This window comes from Pelobates fuscus, chromosome 1 (assembly GCF_036172605.1).
Source record: "Pelobates fuscus isolate aPelFus1 chromosome 1, aPelFus1.pri, whole genome shotgun sequence".
NCBI classification, from domain to species: domain Eukaryota; kingdom Metazoa; phylum Chordata; class Amphibia; order Anura; family Pelobatidae; genus Pelobates; species Pelobates fuscus.
Window position 1 is genome coordinate 195137612 of NC_086317.1, and position 25361 is coordinate 195162972.

Below are 25361 nucleotides of genomic sequence, written 5' to 3' on the forward strand. Positions count from 1 at the left end.
GTCTTGCAATGTCGATTCGTTTAACCTCCATGGGTTACAACCTCTGTACATGAATCCGTCTTTAAGAGTTGCTAACACAGGTGCATGGTCTGACCAATTAATTTCACCCATGATGCAGGACTGCAGTAAGTTAAGGTAGGGCCCAGGTATGAGTATCATGTCAATTCTAGAGTAGGACTTATGCGGTCTAGAGTAATATGAGTAATGTCTATCTGATGGATGTAGAGTTCTCCAACCATCGTATAAATTGAACTTCGTCAGAAGTTGTGTCAGCGCTTTGCATGTTGGTAAAAGGGATTTTTGTCGCTTTACCTGTGGCGGCAATGAGGTATCCAGGGTCGGATCTAGGATATGGTTCATATCCCCACATATCACAGTGGTACCCCTCTGTTTGGCTTCCACTTTTGTGAGTACATGAAGCAGAAAGTTTTTCTGATTTTCGTTTGGTGCGTATAGATTCACAAGGGTATATTGAACATTATTCAGTAAACATATCACAATCAAATACCTGCCTTGCGTGTCTGATACTTTCTGTAACAATTCAAAGGCAACTGATCTGTGGATATATATAGATACTCCCCTAGATTTAGAGACGTGAGCGGAGTGGAATTGGTGGGGGAAGTGTTGCGTGCCAAAGTGAGGGATCTTTGCTTTGGGGAAGTGGGTTTCTTGAAGGCATAATATATCCGCCTGTAGTTTACGGGTTTCGTGCAGCAGCATATGCCTCTTATGGGGCATGTTTAATCCCCTGACATTATGCGAGTAGATCTTCAGTGTAGGGTGTTAGTGATTCTGCTTGTAGTCGCTGCAGAATTTTGAGCATGGTGGTGTGCCCTTTGTCGTGTGTACTCAGTGATATACAGGCCAAGGGTTGTGGATACCCTTCCCAGAGCATCTGGAGGGTCAGTTGAGCAGTGTGGGGTTGGGACAAAACCAGGAAGGATGAACATGGGATCAAAGGGGGAGTAAAAACTATAAACCAAAGTATTTACAAATATAGCCCGATCTCGGTGCAAGGCACTAGAGTCTAGCGCCGTGGGGGGCATGGGATCGGAGGTGGTGGATAGGAGACGACCTGAGCAGGCTATCGGTTTTAGGTGCTATGTGCATATTGCTAGGGCCGTGCAACTCGGAAGCAAGCTCCTAGGGCGTGATTTGGGTTCTTTAGATAGGTCATAGCACCTGTGATTACATGTTGTGAGAAGGGATATCCCTGTGGGTTTACATCACTCGGGGGGGAAAACTAACAGTTTGTAATTCAGAATGGTTTCAGGTTTTTTCAGTCTAGGGGCTCCAAGTGGGCGTCTGGCAGCGTACATGTTCAGTATCTACAGTTAGCTTATGGTGTCACCATATATTCTACTTAATTAATTACTCCCTTATCCCCTTTTCGCAGTCGTGCGGCATAGGCCGCACCACGGGTAATGCATCCCCCGAGCCCGGCCTCCCATGGTATCCAGATACATCTGCAGAGGTAGCGTGTCAGGGAGACGGGGCCCGGAAGGGAGGCACCCCCGCGATGCCCCCCAGCTCACACACCGACGCAGGGCCTTTGTACCTAGGGGATCAGCACCCTGTTGTAGTGGCCGAGGTTTAGCAAATCAGAAGCCATGTCCTGATGTGTGGTGCGACTGCAGCGTGGGCCTTACATCCCCCGAGTCCGGTCTCTCATTACCTTCGATTGACCATACAGAGTTAACAGACTTGGGGAGACGGGACTCGGATGGGAACTCCCACCTCGCACCTCTAACAAACAGAAAATATAAAATGGCCTCCGGCAAGCCCACCAAGGCTTAGTGCTCTATGAGGGCTTCCCAATAGTAATTAGGGAGGGACAAGGGCCGTTGAAGGCCTCGGCTTTCAGAAGGTCATGTACGCATTGTGTGTAGTGCGACCTTTACTGGGGTGTATGCGCCCACCCGGACCCCCGGTGTCAGTGTATGTGCCAAACCCATAATTTAGCTTAAAGCTCAGTATCTGTGCACAACCTTTAAACTAAAAAGAACCCCATTAGGTCAACGTGACCTGTTCTAAACAAATTACTCGTGGTAGTGCAGCATAAACGTAAGTCCATGGAAAGCTAAAAGGGTGTAGGATTTAGAGAATGTCATTAGCCTGAGACTACGACTGAGTCCCTTCAACCATGCACCGCCTGAGCGGTAATACTTGCGTGGGTCTTTAGCGGGCTGTGTGCCAGTCCTTGTCCACTCTCCGCGGTGGTTTAGGAGCTTGTACTTCGTTGGAGATGGGTAGGTTCCATTGATGCAAAAGCTTCATCCCGTCTTCGACTGTGGGTATCACAGTGGTGGTTCCGTTTCGGGATATGATCAATCGGACTGGAAAGCCCCAGCGGTATAGAATGTGGTGGGAGCGGAGAGTGTCTGTCACCTTCTGGAACGTTTTCCGCTGTCTTAGCGTGGCTGCCGAGAGGTCGGAAAATAACTTTACTTTCGAGTACTCCGCGGGGAGATCTGTCGCGGTTCTGCCCCTCTTCATCAGCAGGTCTTTTACGTGGAAGTAGTGTGCTTTTAGGAGCACATCTCGAGGTAAGGAGGCTGATATATGTTGGGGCTTTGGCACCCGGTGCAGGCGATCCAGCAGCAACATGTCTGTTGGGATCTCAGGCGCCAGGAGTTTGAAGAAGCCGTGTACATAGTTTGGCAAATCTGCCGGGAGAACTGTCTCCGGTATCCCCCTCATTCGTATGTTGCTTCTTCTGGACCTATCTTCGAGATCCATAAGTTTTGCTTCACATTGGTGCAATTGATCTGTAAGAGATTTAATTTGTTCCGCCGATTCGTTGTGGGCCTCGACCAGATCCTCCATTTTGGCTTCAACTTGCGTCGTACGAGATCCTATGTCTTGTAGGTCTCTTTTGATTTCAGCGACGCTGGCCTGCCAGTTTGTAATTAGCCGTTGGGATTGATCATCCAGGGCTCGTTTTAGGAACGCTGTGGTAAGTGGTTCTTCATCCAGTGGCGTACCAGCTTCCGATCCCGGACTGCCACCACCAGACAGCTCAGCGCCATCTTGATTTCCCGCGGCTGCGGATTGTCTCGCCAAAGCCGCTACTTTCGTCTGAGCGAAGAAGTTTAATTTGTCAGGTTTGTCCTGCTGTCGGCGAGTTTTAGAGTGTGACATCTTGCAGTTTTACGCTTGTTTCCTCCACAGGGGTCTCACAAATCGCTGTTAATGCCTGGCTCGTGGTGCAGAGCTAAAGGCTCAGGCGGCCATCTTTCTCCGTGGTTAGCCACGCCCCCCTACCTTATGGTGATTTAACCTAAGAGCACTCCCGTTACGCTACTTTTCTAAAGGCTATCCACTTATATTTAGCGATCTTTTAGAGTAATGAGGAGCTCTGTCTGATTGGACCAGCGTTATTCACCTAATAGCCTAATATAGGCTTACACTCTGATCTCATTATTTATGCGATCTTATCTGCCGTTCACTCTCTAATTTCCCCTCAAGTTCCCCGACACTTATTTTGTACCTTGGGACCACTTGTAATATTAGAACTAGGGAGTCAGTGTTATTTACCGACTACTTTATGAGTTCGATTTACACGGCTCCCTCTAGATTCCTTTACGTCCTCTACAATACATTACCCCTAATGCTAAAATATCCCCTACACCCCTGATGTTACCTGGGACTGTATCCATTTATAGATCACTATAATCACGATATATGTGCAGTTGATAACATATTGCTTTTCTGAAGTTGATGCTTACTGCCTCTACCCTTCAGGGGATACCTCCTTTTTTGTTATTATTGTTTCCTCTAAACACACACTGTGCATGACTCATAGATACTGTATCCGTTCATGAGCTGTTTTCAAACATTTACAGCCATTACCCAATATGCTACCCCTGTGAGTTTAGCTCACATTTTCAAATTAATAAAGATTCATATTATTGTACTTAGTTCATTCTATGCTCCAATTACTAGCACTTTTTTGCATATATTGGTGGAGCAGACTCATTTAGGGTTTAGAAGCTGATCATGGGTGTACTGTTCTAGTTCACCCCATTCAGTTTCTTCTTTTGTTGTTATAGCCTGTACCCTGCCGGGCAACATTCGCTACTTTCCTATGTCTTCACCTGATACATTTTGTTAGGTCCCTTGAGATTCCACTCATTGTAGACTATCAGGTTGACCCTCAGCTTGGGTTTCCTTGTCTCGGCATTGCGGCCCTGAGGCATCTTTGGATGAAAATACATGTATATCAGTGTGTCCCCTTGCCTCCATAAATCTACCTGGGTATGAAAGAGTTGACCTGGATGCTCTGCTTGGGCATTCCCTCCCATTTCCCTATGCTTGCTGATGCAATAGCTTTAGTGGGTTGTGGCTCCTTTAAGACCGCAAGCAGCAGCATTTATTGCTAGATTTGCCTATTCCTGGTTTACTCTGCATACAGGGTGGGGATGCTTAAGCACCAACTCATAGATGGTGCACTGAAGTTATTGCGCGGTATATTACATTGATAAGTTTCAGCTGTAGTACCTTATTCATTATTTGTATACTTTAATACAATTTTTAGGGGCCAATTTGAACCTTTTTCCTCCCTGCTATGTGTTTTTTTTGTATTTATTTATTGACCATCTTTATGTGCAATTTTAAATATGACTGAACGGAGAAACATGTAACAGGAGAAAACAATACAGGACAAATGAAAAGTAAACCTGAAAAATTATCTATAACATACGTTGATCAAACCTTGAGTACTTATGGGCAGCGGCAGAGGGATGCCTGTTAGGCGTTTAAAATGGGGGGGGAGAGGGGGGGGGAGGTGAAAAAGCCTAACAAGGGAGAATAAGGGAAAAGGGAGAGAGGGAAGGACTAGCCACGCATTCTCATCCCACATCAGCGAAAGCATATGAAATCGACTATGGAGGAAAAACCCACCCCGTGAACTGGGCCTCGCTCTACAACCACCCAAGCCAAAGTAGGTGGTGCCCCGTACATCTAAGCTTTACAAGGTCTCTCTTCTATGTACGTGAGCCAAAGTTACCACACTTTAGTACATTTGGCAGTTTGAATTAAAAAAATAATTTTATTTGCTGAAAACAGTTTGAACTTCCTAGTTTTTTTTTTTCCCCTGAAGATTTTATGCAGAGGATTTGCGCTTTTATTTTCTTGGTGTGGAATATACCACCTACACTTTTTGGGATTGAGCAAAACCTTTCTTTTTATTTGCTCTCCTTATGCGAGTATATCTTATTTTTATTAATTCTATTTCAACTATACAGAGAGCACCCTGAAGGAGACTTAAAGCTACCTAATGGCCTGAAACCTCTTTCAACAAAGAAATGAGACCATCAATATATACATAGGCCGTGATTGCACCCAGGCACACATCTAGAGCTGATCATAAGCTCCAGGAAATTGCTATTCCTCTTATCTAATTTGACAGTTACAAAAGACACTACATTATTTTATTACTATATTACTTTCTATTGTCCTATATTTCTGCTCAGTTATTCATCGAATGCAAGTTTCCTTGACATGATTTGTCTGTCTATATTGATTTTGACATAAGTTATTTGAAATATATCCCTTAATTATTCAATTAATAACCCTTCAAATAATTTCCCCAGTAAGTCTTATGTGCGGATCTGTAATTTCCATTATTTTCTAAAAATGTAGAGGCTGTGGTGGGGGAGAAATTAAATTACACACATGGACTGGGGTGGGAATGAGTTGCATGGATGGGCTGGTGGGAGAAGTGAGGCGCTGTGAGGGAATGAGACACACAAAGACAGGGTAATCTGCCTCCTAATCTTTTAGCCTTAACCAGACAATTGTCCTGGGTGCTCAGGTTCAGCATTTTGTTTGTTAAATATGGTGTTGAACTTTTCTGTTTTATGTTCTCCCTCCCCCCCCCCCATATATTTTATTTGGTCTTATTTGAGATTTGGTGTACTTTTAAAAGTAGGCCTTATATAATCACTGTGATATGCCATTAACCATTTAACACCTTTAATGTATATGCAAATGTAAGCTGACCAACTGGTATGGTTGTCTCATGTATTTCCAGATTTATCGTACTAACCAATGTGCTGGAGAATTTGTGATAACGTTTCCTCGTGCTTATCACAGTGGATTTAACCAAGGCTTCAACTTTGCAGAGGCTGTAAATTTTTGTACAGTTGATTGGGTAAGAGCAGAATATTGAAACAATAATTGAAATGGATACATTTGTAAACTGGGGGGGGGGGGGGGGGGGAGAAACTAATTTTATTTCCTTCTCTCATTGTGGAAATAGTAGGAAAGAACTGTGAGTGTAAATTGTACTAATGTATAAAATGCCATGGAGGTTTTTTTTTTTTATATAAACACTTTCTTCTAAGGGACACTCCAGGCACTAAAAATACTTAATATAAAAGAAGTTGTTATAATGCTATGAGGCCTGCAGAGGCACTCTTATTTCAGTGTTTAACCCGAAAGTTGCCTCCAGTGGCGATGTCTACTGCCTTTCCCCTCCTCCCCCTGTGGCATCTGGCTTCAGAAAGCAAGTTGTGCCGCTGATTGGCTGAGAACAGTCTGCTAACATTCTCCGCCAATCGGTGACTCTCTGGCTTGGGAAAAGTATGTTTCTTTCCAAGCCAGTTTAGTCACTGAGGGGCGGAGAGCAGTGGTGTATCCTGGTTTTGTGCTGCCCTAGGCAGGACAAAACTCAGGCGCCCCCCCTCCCCACGCGCCACCCCCACCCAACCTTTCCCCCGCCCCGCATTCTAAATACACACACACACACTCGCTAACAGAAACACACACACACTAACAGACACACTCACTAACAGACAAACACACTCACTCACTAGCAGACACAAACTAACATACACACACACTCACAGGCAAACACACACTAACAGACACACACACTAACAGACACAGACACACACACTAACAGACACACACACACACACACACACTAACAGACACAAACACTAACAGACACAAACACTAACAGACACACACTAACAGACACACTGACACACACACACACACTAGCAGACACAGACACACACTAGCAGACACAGACACACACTAACAGACACAGACACACACTAACAGACACACACACACACACACACACTCACCCACCCACATTAACCCTTTTTTTTTTATTTATTTTTAACACATTTTTATTTTTTTTAACACATTTTTTTTGAATTTTTTTTAACACGTTTTTTTAAAATTTATTTCTAACACTTTTTTTAAATTAATTTTTAACACATTTTTTTTTTTAATTTAACCCCCCCCCCCCCCCCCCCCAGCCTCCTTACCTTTGGGAATACTGGGGAGGGGGGGGGTCTCTTCCTCCCTGGTGCTCCAGTGGCTGCTGGGCGATCGGGCGGCACTGCCTGGCGGCCGGCCGGCCGGCTGGCGAGGGAGCACTTCCCCTGAGCTGTCTGCTCAGCTCCCTCGCCAGCCGCAGAGTGAGGCTGGGAGCCGGAATATGACGTCATATTCCGGCTCCGCCTCCCAGCCTCACTCTGCGGCTGGCGAGGGAGCTGAGCAGACAGCTCAGGGGAAGTGCTCCCTCGCCGGCCGCCCGCCCGCCCGCCAGCCAGCGCCGCCCGACCGCCCGCATGTCTGTTAGCCGCAAGGCTAACAAGACATTTGCCTTGGGCATTTGGGGGCGGCTTTTTTTGCCGCCCCCTGGAAAATGCCGCCCAAGGCAAATGCCTTGTTTGCCTCGCGGCTAATACGCCCCTGGCGGAGAGTGTCAGTTGCCCCTGCCCGGCAACACTCCACATGGGGATGGACATCACCGCTGGAGGCAACTTTGGGGTTAAACTGTTTAACTCCTTGAGGTAATAACTTCACTTAGAAGTACCTGGAGTGTCCCTTAAATGTTATGCTGGCCAGGCTACTGTTTTGTACACCCAGCCAGACTTCAAACGCTTACCTGGAGACCTGTTAAACAGCACCTGAGCAGTAGCAACTCCCTATATGTACCCTTGATGTCAACTGTCCTTGAGATGTAATAATAATCAGTCGGTTTTAAGGCTCCTTTACCTGAAGACTCAGCAAAACCGCACATATTCAAAATTGATGCTTTTAATACATCTTTTAGTGCAATATTGAAAGGTATTCATACACCAGGTGAGCAAGGTAAGTAATAACCAAAGCCCCACACTAAGTAAAATATAAGTGAAAACACTGAAATTAAACCGTTACAGGGGCTATTTTTTTTACTTTTTTTGTTTAAAAAAAAAAAATCAAGTATCTGCTTCATGATGTAACAATATAAAAACATATATCAATTGTCATGCTGTTATCTGTTGAACAAACTAATAAATATATATATATATATATGATCTAAGTCTATATTTTATTTTAAACTGTATCTTTGACTTTCATTTTATCTTTTTCAGGCAGCAGGGGGAGTACCTGTCATAGTAAAGCATTAAAGCAATGTTTTCCTGTCGGGAGGACCTAATGCGCTCACTCATTTTTTTCACATTAAATTGACACTATAGTCACCAAAACATTTTTAGCTTAATGAAGCAGTTTTGCTAAAATTGCTGCCATTTAACCCCTTAAGGACGGTGGACATTCTATGCCGTCCTTGGGGACTCGGCTCTAAACACCGGCGGGCTGCATAGAACACCCAAGCCATCCTATGTACTTACCCGGGTCCTTAAGGGGTTAAATGGCAGCAAATTCAGCAAAACTGCTTCATTAAGCTAAAGATGTTTTGGTGACTACAGTGTCCATTTAATGTGAAAAAAAAATGAAATTAGTTTTTTTTTTTTTTTTTTTCATTTTGTTTGTAAAAATGTTTTCTTTTTTTTTAAGTTTATATATGCATATGTCATATAAAGTTAAAGCCATTTTCTCCTATTAAAACGGTATATAACATGTGTTTGTGCTATAAATGAGAGATTCAAATTGTGGTTGAACACAAACCGCAAAAATTGCTTGTGTCCTGGAAGGGATTCTTGAGTGAGCGCATTAGGTCCTCCCGATAGGAAAACATTGCTTTAATGCTTTACTATGGGGATTTTATTGACTCTGGATCTCCTCATGCAGAGAACCAAAAGTTCCCTAGCCTCCAGGAAGTGCCTCCGATGTTCTGAGGTGTTGTAAGTGTTTGGAGGTTGTTTGAGGGATTGCATGTGTGTAGATGAGACGGTTTGTTTGTTTTGTACTGTGTAAAGAGGTCTGTTTGAGGTGTACTATGTGTGGGTTTCTGGGCTGTAAAGTATATGTATATCCATGTTTAAAGGTGTGTGTGTGTGTGTGTGTGTGTGTATATACTTGTAGAGTGTGTGGGCCTAGAGCGGTGTTGTGTGTGCATCCAGGGGTTGCATTATGTGTATAGGGGCTATAGTACACATCTGTGTATAGTGGTTGTAATGTGTGCATGGTGTGTAGTGTGTATAGTGGTACAGTGTGTGCACAGGTGTAGTATGTGTATAAGGGTATAGTGTGTGTGTATTTATAGAGGATATCGTGAGTGTGTGTGTATTTATGTATGTATATGGTATAGAGTGTGTGTGAAAGTTTGTGGTCTGTACCTCTGCAGGGAATTGACCATGTCTCTCCCTCTCGCGAACATCAGTGTTTCAGAACATTGACGCGTGTTACCATGGCAATGCTCTGACAATATCGGAGCTCGCGAGAGGAGAGACAGGGGCTGGGAGGCACTTTCCCATTGTGAATTTATCTTCACACCTTTGATTTTCCCTCATCCCATGGCCATTGCGGCCCACTAAGCGCTTACCTGATGCCCAATTCAAGCCTGCTGTCGAGCAATTATTTTACTTATTGTTTGGATTTTGCGGTTATGCTACAATAAAAGGGGGAAAAAATGCACATTTTTAACAAGGGTTACCAATCAACCAACCCAGTCCTCAAGTATGCCCTACCAGTTCTGGATTTAGGCATTACCCTCTTGTGTCTAAAGTGTTATTTTTTTCTTTTCTAAAAACACCTTATACCAGTGGTTCCCAAACTGTGTGCCGCAAAATGTTTCCATGGTGCTATGATCATATGATCATAGCACCGGGAACCGTGCCTCAGTCTCCCCTGCTGCTCTGCAGGACCAGAATTGAGATCAGAGATCTCCCTCTCCGAGCCGCTAGCACTGTAATGCCGGCAGTCTGCAGGAGAGGGAGAGAGGACCAGAGGGAGCTCTAACCTGCAGCTCCGTTGGGTTCTCCTCTTGAGAGCTCAGAGCGTTGACATGTTTACCATGGCAATGATCTGAATCTCACGCGAGTAGACTCTAGCTTCAGGAGCTGGTAGAGTTCACTCTCACCACTGGGACCACCAGGGCTTCTCCACTGGACCACCAGGGATTAGTACTGTCCTCCCTCCCAGGCAATATTGTCTATATATAACAGCTTGCACTCACAGACTTGAAGAAGTGAAAACAGGAATTCAAGTGCTTAAATTTTACCAACATCGTCACACCAGTGCCCCTCCCGAGATTAGGTTCTGGATTCGCCATTGACAGGGAAAAATTTCTGCTAAACAGAGGCCCAGTATATGCCACAGCGCTGTACATTTATTAAACCTAGACATTTTTTTTTTTTTTTTTTTTTTTTTACTTGGGGCGACTTGGAAAAATATTGAAATATTAAGGGCGCCTTGAACCTAAAAAGTTTGGGAACCACTGCCTTAGACACAATTGGGTAATCCCTAAATCTTGAACTGTTGGGGACTACTTGAGGAGTGGGTTGGTAACCACTGTACTAGATTCAAGACTGGCAGGGTATTGTCAGTACTATTTATACTAACCTTAAAATGAGGTGAGAAGTTATTTAATATTTATTGCTGTTGAGCAATAAAAGCATTGTCTGTTACCTTTTGATTTTGCGTTGGGAAAAATGCATAATATGACTAAAAATGTTGTTCACCATTTTATTTTTTAGCTGCCTCTTGGACGCCAGTGTGTGGACCATTATCGAGCCTTAAACCGATACTGTGTGTTTTCTCACGATGAAATGATCTGTAAGATAGCTGCCAAGGCAGAACACCTGGATGTGATACTTGCATCATCTGTTCAAAAGGATCTGGCTGTGATTATTGAGCAGGAGAGGCTCCTTCGGGAGGCTGCCAGAAAAATGGTCAGAATGTTATGGGTTTTTATAAATGAAATAGTAATATTTGTAAAACAAAAATAACTTTTTGGTTTAAAAAAGCAGTTTTGGTGTATACATAATGCCCCTGCAGTCTCACTTGTCATTTCCTGCCATTTAGAGCACCTCTCACAGTCACCATGAAAGAAGTTTCATTTTCAAGCCAGTTATACAGCACAGTGTGTTTTTAATTCAGAAATCGTATATCTTGCTCTGGTAATTGAACTTTAATCATACACAGGAAGCCGCTGTAGATGTGAACAGGCAGTTAAGATAGGAAATACTATTTTATTTTTATTTATTTTTTATATATAATCCTGTTTATTTTATGTAGCATGGTTCTTTTACTGGCTCACATTTGTTCTTTTGTACTAATCCAATCACCTTTTTTATGATTTAACTTTTTTTTTAAATGTATTTATTGTGAAAAGGTATAAAATACATATCAAGATTTCCATTTGGTATGACAATATAAGGTAGCAGTACAGTTATATTTTAAACACAATGTGCAATAAACAGACATCTCAACTTGGACAAATGCATTTCAGGGAATTGGCTCTAAACCATCTACAGTGCTGCGCCCCACACCGCACGCACCCCCCCCCCCCCACCACCACAGACACACACAGCTTGCAGACATGTATGAACACCTTGACCCACAGATTCACACTTGCAGACACACAGATACACACCGTTGCGCGCGCGCACACACACTCACTCAGACACACACATTGAAACACACACGGACACATACTCAGACACTGACACACAAATACACACACTGGCAGATGCACACTGGCACATACATTCAGATCACACACTGGCAGATGCACATACACTCGGATAAACACTGACACACACACTGGCACATACACTCAGATACACACATACTTTATATATTTTCAGCCACCCTCATGTTACCTTACCTCTGTGTCCTGTAGCTCTGGCTGAGGCTGATGGGAGAGAGCAGTAGCAGTAGCAGTAGCTCACTCCAGCCTCTCCTCTACCCCTTGCTGCCTGTACAGCTGCTGCCTCCTCCCTCCAGTCCTCCTGTGACGTTCTTTGTGAAGCAGGGAGGAAGTGCCGGCTGATACTACGGTTGGCTCTTTAAGTGCCGGCACTCCACCTAATCTGCTTAGTGAGTATTCGGAAGGGGGGCACAAATGTATAATATTCTGGAAAACCAACACATACAGTCTGATAAACATTGTATGCGTGTGTGTGATTTCAGGGATATTATACATGTTCTCTGGGTGTCAGGGAGCCGCATGCAAAATAAGGGAGTTTCCCCCGAACTACTGGGAGACTTGGGATGTCTGAATAAGGGATATTAAAAACTCAATTTTTTTTTTTCCTTTGTCAGTGTTTAAATTTCTATTCAAATTTTTCAGTTTATCAAGGAGTACACAGCCAATAACTTATATTATTAATTCCAGTAGCAGATTTCTAACTAAATTACTAAATGAGAAGATGTATATATGGTGATTTTTACTGCACACTAGACCTATTTTTCTGGAAGTGTGTAGGGAGGTTGTGTGAGTCACGGCCAGGCAAGGCATAAACCAAGTAATTTAACTCCCAAATGGTAGAAAATGGAGCGGTGATTCATACACCAAAACCACTTCAATAAGATAAACTTGGTTTGGTGCTTAGTGTCATGTTACATTTCTAATTAGGATATCACATTCTTACAAACTTTTAGAGGGTTTTGTACTAAAGACCAAACTTACAAATGTAGCACACAAAAAAAAGTTAAGTGTTAAATGGCTGACCGCAGGTCGATTCCAAGTTCATGACCTGTTCTAGAATGGTTCTTACCTGGGCTATCCTAGGGCTGCTGCTCCCCACTCTACTACTGCCAATAGTGAGATTGAAGTTCCTATTCCGCCAAGCAAATCTCAGATATTGTACTCGTTGTCAACTTTAGTTAAGGTAGGGAATGGGAAGTCAAACCATTCTAAACCAGTTTGACTACTTACAATGGGGATCTGCCAGTGCATTCCTGACACAATAACGGTAGTCCTTCTTGATTTGTGTAGGATTTGTCATAAAATGAAATTTATTTTAACCCTTTCCTGATGTTAGAGGGCTTTAATGCTGTTAGGGCGGCATAGCCCTAATGATAGGGGCCATTGCTCCAACCCAAATATTTGCCATCTGCAGCGCTTGGGGGACAGGTCTGACAACCCAGGCAGAAATTCTAGAGCATTTAAACCAGAACCAGGGAAAGGCTATAGACACCAGAACTTTTGCCTTTTCTGCATGGAGATGCTGAACTTCCCTCATAGAGATGCAATAATCCAATGCATCTTTATGAAGAGATGCTGACTTACCAGGGCGGCATTTGACTCTCTGTCCGGCCCGCATCCTTGGCTGAGATCATCAGAATTGACCATCTCAACCATCCATTGCTTTCCTAAAGGAAAGCATTGTGATTGGATGAGATTATCACTTCTGATGATGTCTGCCAAGGAGTCAGGACCGACCGACCCACACAGCGCTAGAAATAAGTTGGGTTTACTAGCTTTAAGGGAAGCCAGGGGGGCTAAATAATTAACCCTATAGGGTCAGGAATACATGTTTGTGTTCCTGACCCTATTGTGTTCCTTTAACCCCTTAAGGACTGCGGACGTACCAGGTACGTCTGACAAAAAATGGTCCTACCAGGTACGTCCGCGGTAAATTTAAGCACTTGAATACTAAAAAAAGATTAACCCCAAATAATTACAAATAAACTAAAAATAATTTTTTAAAAAGTCATTTTATTCTCACTGTATTTTGATATTAATATATATGATCAAAATACACTTAGAATTAAATTATATATATATATATATATATATATATATATATATATATATATATATATATATATATATATATATATATATATACAAATGTATAATTTCCCCTTAACGACAGAGGACGAACTAGGTAAGTCCAACAAAAAAAACGGTCAATAAGGACGTCCTCGACAAATAGGAGTGGCGATCATGGTCGGGGAGGACTGTCAGAGACCCCAGTAGTCCCCCTACAGCAGCTCCGGCACCCTAGCCCTCCAGGGCCATGTGATCACTATGATCACATCACCGCAATAGGACTCTAGGAGCTGCCAGCAGGGGGACTGTCTGAGCTGTCAGGCAGTTCCCCAGGCTGCGAAAAAAAAAGTATATTATACATATACAGGTGGTCCTCATTTAGCGACCTACCAGTTATTACCACAGCTCGCACTTACGACCAGGTGTAAGTGCGAGTCGTCATGGGGATTCCCTGGTCTGGTGCGCATGTCTATGTTCGGGAAAACTTCCCCGAGCATAGACGAACGCATGAGAGCAGGGAATCCCTCAAATCTATGTTCTGGGGAAGTTATATGTAAAATCAGAAAATAGTCTTGCACTCCAACTTATCGGCATAGTAGAACCAAATAGCTTAGAGAGAGCACTCCCAGGACACCAAAGGTATTAAAAATAAATTTTAACTTTTAGTTTCAAAATATAAAAGATCAACGTTTCAGTTTGTCACCCAAACTTTCATCAGGATAAAATAACATCTTAAAATACAATCATATATACCCTTACCCAATGAGTGAAGAAATACTGTCTGTGACAGCCTTGGATCCAGAATGCATGATTGACCTCAATTGCGTCATCACGCCACTTCCGGCGTCATGGCGTCATCGGAGGTAGTCGCCATGGAAACCAGACACCCAGTCCGATCTAAAAGTGCCAGCTTACATAAACTCAGAATACATCTGGCTACAACCAGCGCAGAGCAGGGAAATAATCCTCCTGCACATCAAGTATATAAAATTTAAAAACTCAGTGGACAGTGCCAGCAGAGACTGGGAGGAACAGCTAGATAAATTACTAAGACCTTAATGTCAACTTCAGATAACTACATACAGTAATACAGATGATGGCATCCAACACATATAAAAAGTAAATTACAATTACAGCATCAAAAGATGTAGAGCTGCTAAAAGTGAATTCATATCTGAAAGATAGAGACCCAGTGGCAAAGAATATATGAAACTAAGTGCCCATTCATGATGCACAACTAAGGCATTCAAAAGTAAACTGATTAGACCAAAAGGCATGTATTTTTAAAGCTACATATACTAAGGCCAAAAAGGATATTTAAACAATTCCACATGTACATTGCATGAGTTATAGAGTAGACTATTGCAACCTACCATAAAAAGACCAGATGCAAACGATCAATTGACTTCTGAGTCTGGCATCAGTAGTAAGCGCCTAGACTGCCAAAAAACAGCTTACAACAATTAATCAAATGTCCTCACTTTTGATAGAAATGAAATAGCAAATGGAGAGCAACATACATAAGATAATGCTATTGTCAATTGGATTCTGAGTTCGGCGCCGGTAGTGGGCGCATATTTTGCCAAAATTAGCTTGCAAAAGTTAATCAGGTGAATAAAAACAGTCGGTCCTCACTCCTACTTGAAAATAAAATACAAAAGAAAGAGCAAAATACATACTGCTACCTGTTACTTAATCTCTATAAAAGGTAAGTTCAGTGTCTGCATGCAGAGGGAGGAGACACTGAATGTTTGGATGCATTTTAGGCAGATCTCAGACATCTGAGGAGTGGCCAGTGAAGTTATCACTAGGCTGTAATGTAAACACTGCATTTTCTCTGAAAAGACAGTGTTTACAGCAAATAGCCTGAAGGTAAGGATTCTACTCGCCAGAACAAATTCAATACGCTGTATTTGTTCTGGTGACTAGTGTCCCTTTAAAAATATCAGGAAGTATTACTTTACAGAGAGGGTAGTGAATGCACGGAATAGCCTGAAGTGGTAGAGGTTAACACAGTGAAGGCGTTTAAGCATGTGTGGGATAAACATAAGGCTGTCCTAGCTATAAGATAAGGCCAGGGACTAATGAAAGTATTTAGAAAATTGGGCAGACTAGATGGGTCGAATAGTTCTTATTCGCCGTCACATTCTATGTTTCTATGAAATCCTAATGCGAGCGCGGCCATTGCCATGTATGCACATTAGGTCTCCCCCTGCTGACTAGCGGCAGGATAGGAGCACGGGCGGAGCCTGATCCAGCACTGCGGGACATCTGCACTGGATTCAGATAAGTGACTGAAGGGTTGTAACACCTTCAGTGCCGCGGGAGGGGTGCACTGTAGGATTCTATAGTGCCAGGAAAACTGTTTTCCTGACACTGTAAAATCACTTTAACAGCTAAATGTAGTTGTTCTAATGAGTATAGCCTGCCCCCTGCCGCCATCTGTGAGGAGATGCTGATTGGCTAAGCTGGCTTCTGGCCCCGCCCCTCTTCCTTGATGTTCTTAGCCAATCTAATGCTTTTCCTGTGGGAAAGCATTGTATGGGCTGAGGTCATCTATTCTAATTGTCAGCCAAGGAGGCTGATAGGGGCACCGGAGGATCTGTGCACCACTGCAAATAAGGTAATTTTTAAAAATAAGAGGCAACCTAAATTGTGGTTTGAACACTACAGGATCAGGAATAAACATTTGTGTTTCTGACCCTATAGTGTTACTTTATATATTATTTGATCTGTGTATAGTTAGGTTTATATGATGTGATTACATAGATACATAAATGCTGTCACTTTAAATTTTGTTCACTGGTCTTTTTTGAAACATGTATTTTGTGCAAAATGGATGTATTTTGTAATAGCACTTTAATGTGACAAAGCAGTAGCTATCGTGCTTACTCCATTTTATAGCTATATTACTTTTAAGGTGTTAAGTATTAAGAGTTAAATCCATTTAATGTGTATGATTGTTTAAATGCATGCACTATTTACACTACATTGTGATTGGTTTGTCAATTGATGTGCACCTATATATTATGTATATTGCACTTTTTTTTTTTTTTTTTTTAATGGCTTGAGAAAGATGCTTCATAATTAGGGGCAGAAACACCTCCCCTAACCGAGGTGGCAAGTAGGCTGTGCTAGTGGAAGCTGTTTTTTTTCTGTTCATATACCCCCCCAAAGGAAATCTGTAGAACAAATATGAATTTGTTTTATTTGGGTCCTGGTCATCTAAATTGTTAAAAAAAAAAAAATTAAATAAAAGATTTAATTTTTTTTTTTAAACACAATGTATAGACGACAGTAACACCCAATTGATTTAGATTTTTAAAGTAATATCGCTTCCTCACCTTTCAGCCAGTTTTTGGCAGATCTATACTTTTAATTTGAAATTACTCACCACTTCAAGCCTGAAAGGTCTGTAACACAAATTGTTTATTGTATTTATTATTATTTTTATGCCAGGGTGGAATTTACATTTATTAACCCCTTAACACCGCAGCCAAATGTACAAGTTGTGAACGAAACAAAACGTAAACAAAACCTGGCATTTGCGCTATATGTCTGTCCAACCGTAATTCACCTCTTTCATATTAAATGCACCCCCCCTTATTATATATCATTTTATTCAGGGGAAACAGGGCTTTCATTTAATATCAAATATTTAGCTATGAAACATAATTTAATATGAAAAAAATGGGAGAAAATAAGATTTTTTTTGATTTTTTTCGTTCTTCATGACATTTTAACTGTCAATGTCATAATACTGTTTGCTTTTACTGCAATAAAATACACATATTTGTATTCAGCAAAGTCTCACATGTAAAACAGTACCCCCTATGTACAGGTTTTATGGTGTTTTGGGAAGTTACAGGGTCAAATATAGCGTGTTACATTTGAAATTGAAATTCGCCAGATTGGTTAGGTTGCCTTTGAGACTGTATAGTAGCCCAGGAAATAAATTTACACCCATAATGGCATACCATTTGCAATAGTAGACGACCCAAGGTATTGCAAATAAGCGATGTCCAGTCTTTTTTAGTAGCCATTTGGTCACAAACACTGGCCAAAGTTAGCGTTTGTATTTGTTTGTGTGTGAAAAATGCAAAAAACGCCAATTTTGGCCAGTGTTTGTGACTAAGTGGCTACTAAAAAAGACTGGACATACCCCATTTGCAATACCTTTGGTTGTCTACTATTGCAAATGGTATGCCATCATAGGGGTAATTTTTATTCTTGGGCTACCATAGGGTCATAAAGGCAACGTAAGCAATCTGGCGAATTTTAATGTGAAAAAAATTAAACACAAGCCTTATATTTGACGCTGTAATTTTTGAAAACACCATAAAACCTGTACATGAGGGGTACTGTTGTACTCAGGAGACTTCGCTGAACACAAATATTTGTGTTTCAAAACAGTAAAAAGTATTGCAGCAATAATATCGTCCCTGTAAGTGCTGTTTGTGCGTGAAAAATGCAAAAAACGTCACTTTTACTGGCGATATCATGGTTGTAATACATTTTACTGTTTTGAAACACTAATATTTGTGTTCAGCGAAGTCTCCCGAGTAAAACAGTACCCCCCATGTACAGGTTTTATGGTGTCTTGGAAAGTTATAGGGTTAAATATAGTGCTAGCAAATTAAATTCCCTATACTTTCGGCATGGGTGGTCAGGCAGGTCCCGCTAATTGTAATTAATTAGGATACCTAATTATGTAAAATTATTACATAAATATATGTGTAGAATTAATATATGTATATATATACATATGTGTGTATATATACGTATATATATATATATATATATATTTTTTTTTAATATTTTTTTTATATATAGGTATATATATAGTGATATATACGTATATATTTATGTATATAGATATATATATTATTTCGTTATAAGTGTATTTTGATATAAATATATATATATATTAATATCAGAATACAGTTAGAACGAAATAAAACACATCTATATATTTTTTAATATTTTATTTTTAATTATTTTTTTTATTTAATTTTTTTACGTATTTACATATTAATTTTTTTTATATTATTTATAAATATATATATAACAATAATTATATATATATTTAATCAGTATCAGTCTACGTGTAATTTGATATTAATATATATATATAATTATATATATATTAATATTAAAATACACCTAGACGGTGTATGTGTATGTGTGTATATGTGTATATATATACTTAGATCATATATATATAATATATATATATGATCTAAGTATATAATTCATTTATTTTTACACTGTTTTAAAACATTTTTATTTGATTTTCAGCCAGCAGGGGGACCAACTGTCATTACAGTTGGTCCCCCTGCTGGCAATGCCTGAGCCAGCTATACCGGCCATGTGATTGTGAGGTCCTCGCAAGGACCTCACTCTCACATGGCCGGGAGGGCTCCTGGAGGGCGGACGTGCCGCGGGGGGCTCCCTGGGAGTCCCCCGAACCGCGATCGCCGGCGTGGGACCGCCAGCGACCGGGTAAGTTACTAAAAACCGGAGGGCGTACTATTACGTCCGGCGGCGTTTAGAGCCGCTTTTAAAAGGACGTAATAGTACGCCCTCCGGTCTTAAGGGGTTAAAGACTGGTGGTGATTGGAAAATGTGTTCCCCCGCTTTTGCTCTAGAGCTTTTACAAATAATTTATTGATCAGAGATAAGCAGGAATTATACTATATAGATGATTATCCTCTCTTCCATCATACCCACCTACTGCTCACCTCTTATGTGATTAGCCTTAGGGAAGTGTTCCCAAATGGCCAATTGTGTAGTAAGGGATCAGGAGGTAGGCAGAGCCAGGAGTGAGTGTTGCATTAGTGTAACGCTAGATGATGGCAGCTTAGTGGCAAGTCATGACAGGTTCACTTTCAGTTAAGGTGTCAATAAACTGCTGAATAGCTGTATATTGGAAATAAGTTTGGCTTAAAGAAAATGTGAGGAATGTATCTGAATTTGCATGCAATTGCTTTTGGAAAATGCCAAAAAAATAAAAATAATCTTAATGTGGTCATGGTCCACTCAATCACAAATGGAGAGGTATTTGATGCCCAAACTGGAGGAACAACACTTACCCAGAAATCTTTGTAGCCACCTTCTCCTGCCTGCACATTCCACTGGAGATTACCAGTTATTCTGCTTGCTTCAGAGATGATTGCACTTGAGGAGCTATTCTATGGTAACCTCGCTAAGCACCAAATGTCCCCTAGAAGTGTGAGTGATAAACAATACACCTGAAACTGCTTAGAGGGTACCCTAGTTTTTGCCAGAAGGCCTGCTATGTTTGATTCTGCTCCTTTCTGCAACTCTATTTGCCTCCTGGAATCCTTCCCTGGAGAATGTCCTTGACTCAACCATGGCTCAGACATATGAGTTATTACTGTCCATCCTGCCCCTTGTGGAGCTTATCATTTTCAAACTGCTATTAAGAGTAACCGACAAAGTTCGAATAAAACTGCTCACATTGATCCCACAGGTGAGTCCTTATTTGCTTTTCGCACATGCACTTGCTCCTCCAAGAGGAGTGAAAAGCAAATAAGGGCTCGCCTTGGAAATGTACGCTTTGACAGTCCTGGAAGTTCCAAAGTCACCTTACTTGGAGGTGTCTATTGTGAGTGCATTCCTTGCAGACAATGTATCTAATGAATGTTGCTTCCTATTATGCCTGCCCTTTGGCCTCCTCCCATTTTGTAATGTTTCAAACTCCAAAAAAAGGAAGACTGTAGAAAACGTACTTTTGTGGATGGCACTATTTTCTCTTACTAAGAAAGAAACTCACTTGTGGTATCTGACTTCGGGAGTTCGCACGTGAACACTTGTTCGCCTGTTTTACTTATTGTGATTTGGGCCGCGAACGTCCGACCATTCGTTTATTCGCTGCTGTTTTCGCAAGTTGTCTCAGACCATTTGACTCGCGCACGCGCCTTGGTCGCGATACGAATTTTCCCGTTCTGTAGTTTTCTCCTCGCAAAATCGCAGGGTTTTTACCGCGATCTCTCGATTTTTCACGCCTTTTCCTTCCGGTTTCTACTGGTATCCTCCTCCTTCTGCCTCGTGTCTCTTGCTGCTGGTCTGGGCCCTGGTGAGCTCCCTTCTTTCCATTCTGGTGTCCTAGTTTGGGTGAATAACCCTCACTGTTTCATTCATTTTTCCAGCATTCCTATTGAGTTAAATTTTCTGTGTCAGAATAGTTTGTTGGTCTTAGCTCAGTTTAGACATGCCTAAGCCTAAAGTGCCTGTATGCCCATTTACCCTTGGAGAGTTGGACACCCCACTACTGTTGGGTGAGGCCCCATCTGCGACTGGCTTTCCCCCCTTGGGCAGGGGACCCTGATCCCTGCGGGGTGGACGCGCAGCTCCAGAGGTCTGTGACCGACGCCATTATGGCTGCAATGGGGGGGGGGGGAGGGAGGGAGTGAAAGAGCCAGCCAATAAGGAGGAGATATTATTCCCCAACTTGGATATGGTGAAGGTGCTCGTATGTGGAAGCTAATTTAAGAAGTGTGATTTACTTTTCATTCACTCATCTGTGTTGAAAAAGGGTCATAAAGCTTCAGCTATTACTTTTGCCTTTTGGCTGAAGTCTGATTCAGCCAGCTGACTTTGTGGTGAATAAGCTAGCACCTGGCAGGGTTACTACCAACTCTGATAGGGCAGTGGCTCCCTCCTTAGTTCCTTCAGGCATGAGACTTTGGAGCAAATGTGCACTGTGGCTCCATGATCCTCTTTGCCAGATTGTGTAATGCTGATATTTTTCTTCCATCGACAGACAGGAAAGTAGTTTTACTTAATCTCCTGCACTGTTGTTTCATGCCCATCCTGTTTTTTTGTGGCTAGTATCCATGCTTTTTAGGGATAGTTTATCCCATTTGTAATGGGCCACATGGACCGTGACCACATTAAAATGAAAAACTTTCGTTTTTGTGGTCATGATCCACAGCCCCTCTCTGGTATTTTATTTTCTTAACCCCTTAAGGACACATGACAGAACTATTCCGTCAGATTTCCCTTTTATGCCAGAAGTTGTGTCCTTAAGGGGTTAATAGTGATGGATTTGCTGCTGCACAGTTTTCCATGTTTTCCTCTTTTCTGGTAGTTTCCTGCATATATATTTTTTTCTCATCTTTGTCTGACTATACTGCTAACTGTGGATATTCAATGGGAAGAGCGGGAAGGAGGTGGCTGCAAAGCTTTTTTAGATTGTTCTGCCTATCCATTTGGTTGATCCAGTATCCCATCTGCAGTGAATCTCATGGACCATGATCACATAAATTTATCGGTAAGCTTACATTTATTTGAATATCTTTTTGTTTTTCTCATTTGTATTGAATATAGTGTTATGTCTTTTCCTTCATCTAGGGGGTGGTGGATTCTGAAAAAATTTACCTGGAGCTCTTAGCAGATGATGAGCGTCAATGTGTGAAGTGTAAAACCACTTGCTTCCTATCTGCAGTATATTGTTCCTGTAACCCTGGGACCATTGTTTGCCTGCACCATGTGCTGGAACTGTGCACTTGTGCACCCAACAAATATAAGATGGGGTAAGCCTAGGCAAGAACTGAAATGTTTTTAAACTGTAATTCTTTAAACTGTAATTGTTTTCAAATAGTATTTTATGTAGTATTTACAATCTAATGGCATGCATATTTGTTTTATCATGAATCAATTTTTTTGTAATAACTGTCTGCTCTAAATTATTACCTAGAATCATGACCCATATTAGACAAATAACCAAGAGTATTGGGGTTAATCCATCTCAAAATGTAGGACTGAGACCCTTCTTATGATAAATTGACCCTAAAAGTGGAATCTAAAGCAGTCATGAACATTACCTTAGGACTTAAGTTCTAAGACTAAGAAACAATGTACAGAATGTTTTTATTATGTACATATCAATAAAATGGAAGGCACTCAAACAACAAGCAAACAAAATCTATAGGACAAACTGGTGCTCACTACGTGTTTTCCTCCAGGTATAAATAAATACATAGAACAAACAATACTGCATACTATGTATTAAAATACTACAAGAGGAGGGGCGTGGCCTAACGCTGGAGCTGAACGGACGCATGTAGGAGCAGCTCCCAGCACCGAAACTGAAACGGAGCTACTATAATCGGTATAACGAGCAGAAACAGCAAGTATACAGGGGGGGGGGGGAAACAAGCATCATGTCCCAGCGCCCCAAAACCAAATCCGGGAAAGCGGATAAAGCCTAATTTTTCAGGCAAAAACCGCGGCCTCCAAATACCGCGAGGATGCTGAGCCTGTGCAAGATGGCGGCGTCCCGAAACCGCAGGAAAACTCCCTCTCACCCCCTTCATCTCCCACAAACAGCACAGACGACCAACCTCCAACGATGAGAGGCATAAGAGAACTTAACGCCATACAGAGAAATCTGCAGCTGCAAATAAAGACCATGACAGCAGACCTGCAAAAAGACATACAGGACATTGGGAACCGCACAGCCCAAATGTGGAGTCCAAGATGGACGAGTATGCTGAAGCACACAACAGTTTAGCTGATAAATTCCAAGAATTTGAAGCCACACTGGAAGCACACAGGTTAAAATTAGCTGACATGGAGGACAGAGCGAGGAGGAACAATCTCCGGTTCAGGGGAATACCAGAAACCATCACAAATGCTGAATTGCATAACTATCTCTCAACTATGTTCCAGAGCCTGGTACCAGAAATACATCCAGACCAGCTGTTAATTGATAGAGCACATAGGCTGCGCAGACCGAAACATCTGCCGCAAACCGCGGTCAGAGATGTAATCGCCAGAATACACTTTTTCCACGCGAAAGATAAGATCATGAGAGTCAGCAGAAACTCCAACATGCCAAAGGAATATAGCTCCATCAAAATATTTGCGGACCTATCCGCCGACACGCTGCAGTTCAGGAAAATGATGGCGCCGATTACTTCTATCCTACGCGAGCACAGCCTGAATTACCGTTGGGGATTCCCGGCTAAGCTTCTGATCTCCCATCAAGATGCGATACACTCCATCACGACTCCGACACAGGGCACTCAGAAACTGAAAGACTGGGGGCTAATAGAACCGACCAAGCAGACGGGAGTGCCAGGTTGTCGCCTGAATGGACCGCCAAATGAAGGACTATTACCCCCCTGGAGAATGCGTAACTATTCTAACACTATGGTGCAATACTAGTTACTAGGATTTTACCTCAGAATAATTATAGGTGCACCTAGAATGTAATTGTCTAATGTTGCAGACTAGGCCTCATTATAAGCGGCAGCAAATTCTGGCTAGACTATGCCACTGCCCAATAAATAATCCAATCCCCATACTCATGGGGCTATGCACCATTATGTAAGCTTTGCTCCATAGGATAATGTTAGATAGTGAGGATACGCTTAATCAGTTGTTGAAATATGTTAATGTTGTTTTTTCTTCTACTTTAGTACCCTATTGGTATGGTTAATCTTTATGTTACAAATGCTCCTAAGGTTTCACGGTGAAAGTCCAACATGAGTACAGACTTCACCACCACTACCCCCATTAGACGTGCCTACCTGCTAGGCAGAGTCTCAAGGCTCTATATTGTGGAGCCGACTTGGGTGTGTCACCCACCTGTCCCTATGACCCCGTCCCACCCTACTCACAGCCCTACCCTTGTTCTTCTTAGTCACGAACCTAAAACTCCGAAACGGCAGTACTACCCTAAAGGTTGGATGCCGCAATCTGGTAACAGACCGATAGTTCCTGCTGGACTACTGTCCAAACTGATAGCATCCCTCACTGTAAAAGGCCTAAATTCCCCCGGCAAACGCAGGCTGTTACTACGAGACCTTAAGAAAGACGGGATAGACATAGCGTGTATACAGGAAACGCATTTCACAAAAGCCCGAACTCCTGCTGTGTTCACTAAACTATACCCTACACAATACCATGCCCTCTCTGACAACAAGACGAAGGGGGTCTCTATCCTGATACATAAAGACATAGCATTTCAAGAACAAGCCCTTTCTGTGGACACCCAGGGGAGGTACATTATTTTAGTGGGTCTTTTCAATAATGTTCAATACATGTTAGCCTCGGTGTACTTCCCCAACACAGGACAGGAAAAATTCCTGCGACACATACTCCATGAGATAGACAGACAAACTGAAACAGGGAGGATTGGCATTATGCGGGGACTTTAACTTTATAACCTCACCAGACATAGATACGACTGCAACCCCCACAGGGACCAGACGAACAAGTACAATATCCATGAGTAAAAAACTGTCTAGATTACTCATGCTCCATAACCTATATGATAGTTGGAGAGTACTCCATCCAAAAGAACGAAATTATTCCTTCCACTCCAAGGTGCATAACACCTACACCCGCATAGACACCTTTTATGTGGACCAATCCACACTGGCACAGGTATCAGGGTGTGTCATGGGCAACATCACCTGGT

At 42.1% G+C, this 25361-nt stretch overlaps 1 protein-coding gene across 2 annotated transcripts in view; it reads left to right on the forward strand.

The window, feature by feature from the left end:
* Positions 1-25361, forward strand: part of KDM5B (lysine demethylase 5B) — a 166483-nt gene that overhangs the window by 56304 nt on the left and 84818 nt on the right. For both annotated transcript variants that reach the window (XM_063453213.1, XM_063453214.1), the window contains exons 14-16: positions 6035-6154; positions 10884-11078; positions 22286-22467. In XM_063453213.1, coding sequence (XP_063309283.1) covers positions 6035-6154; positions 10884-11078; positions 22286-22467 — 497 coding nt within the window. The remainder of the gene's footprint in view (positions 1-6034; positions 6155-10883; positions 11079-22285; positions 22468-25361) is intronic.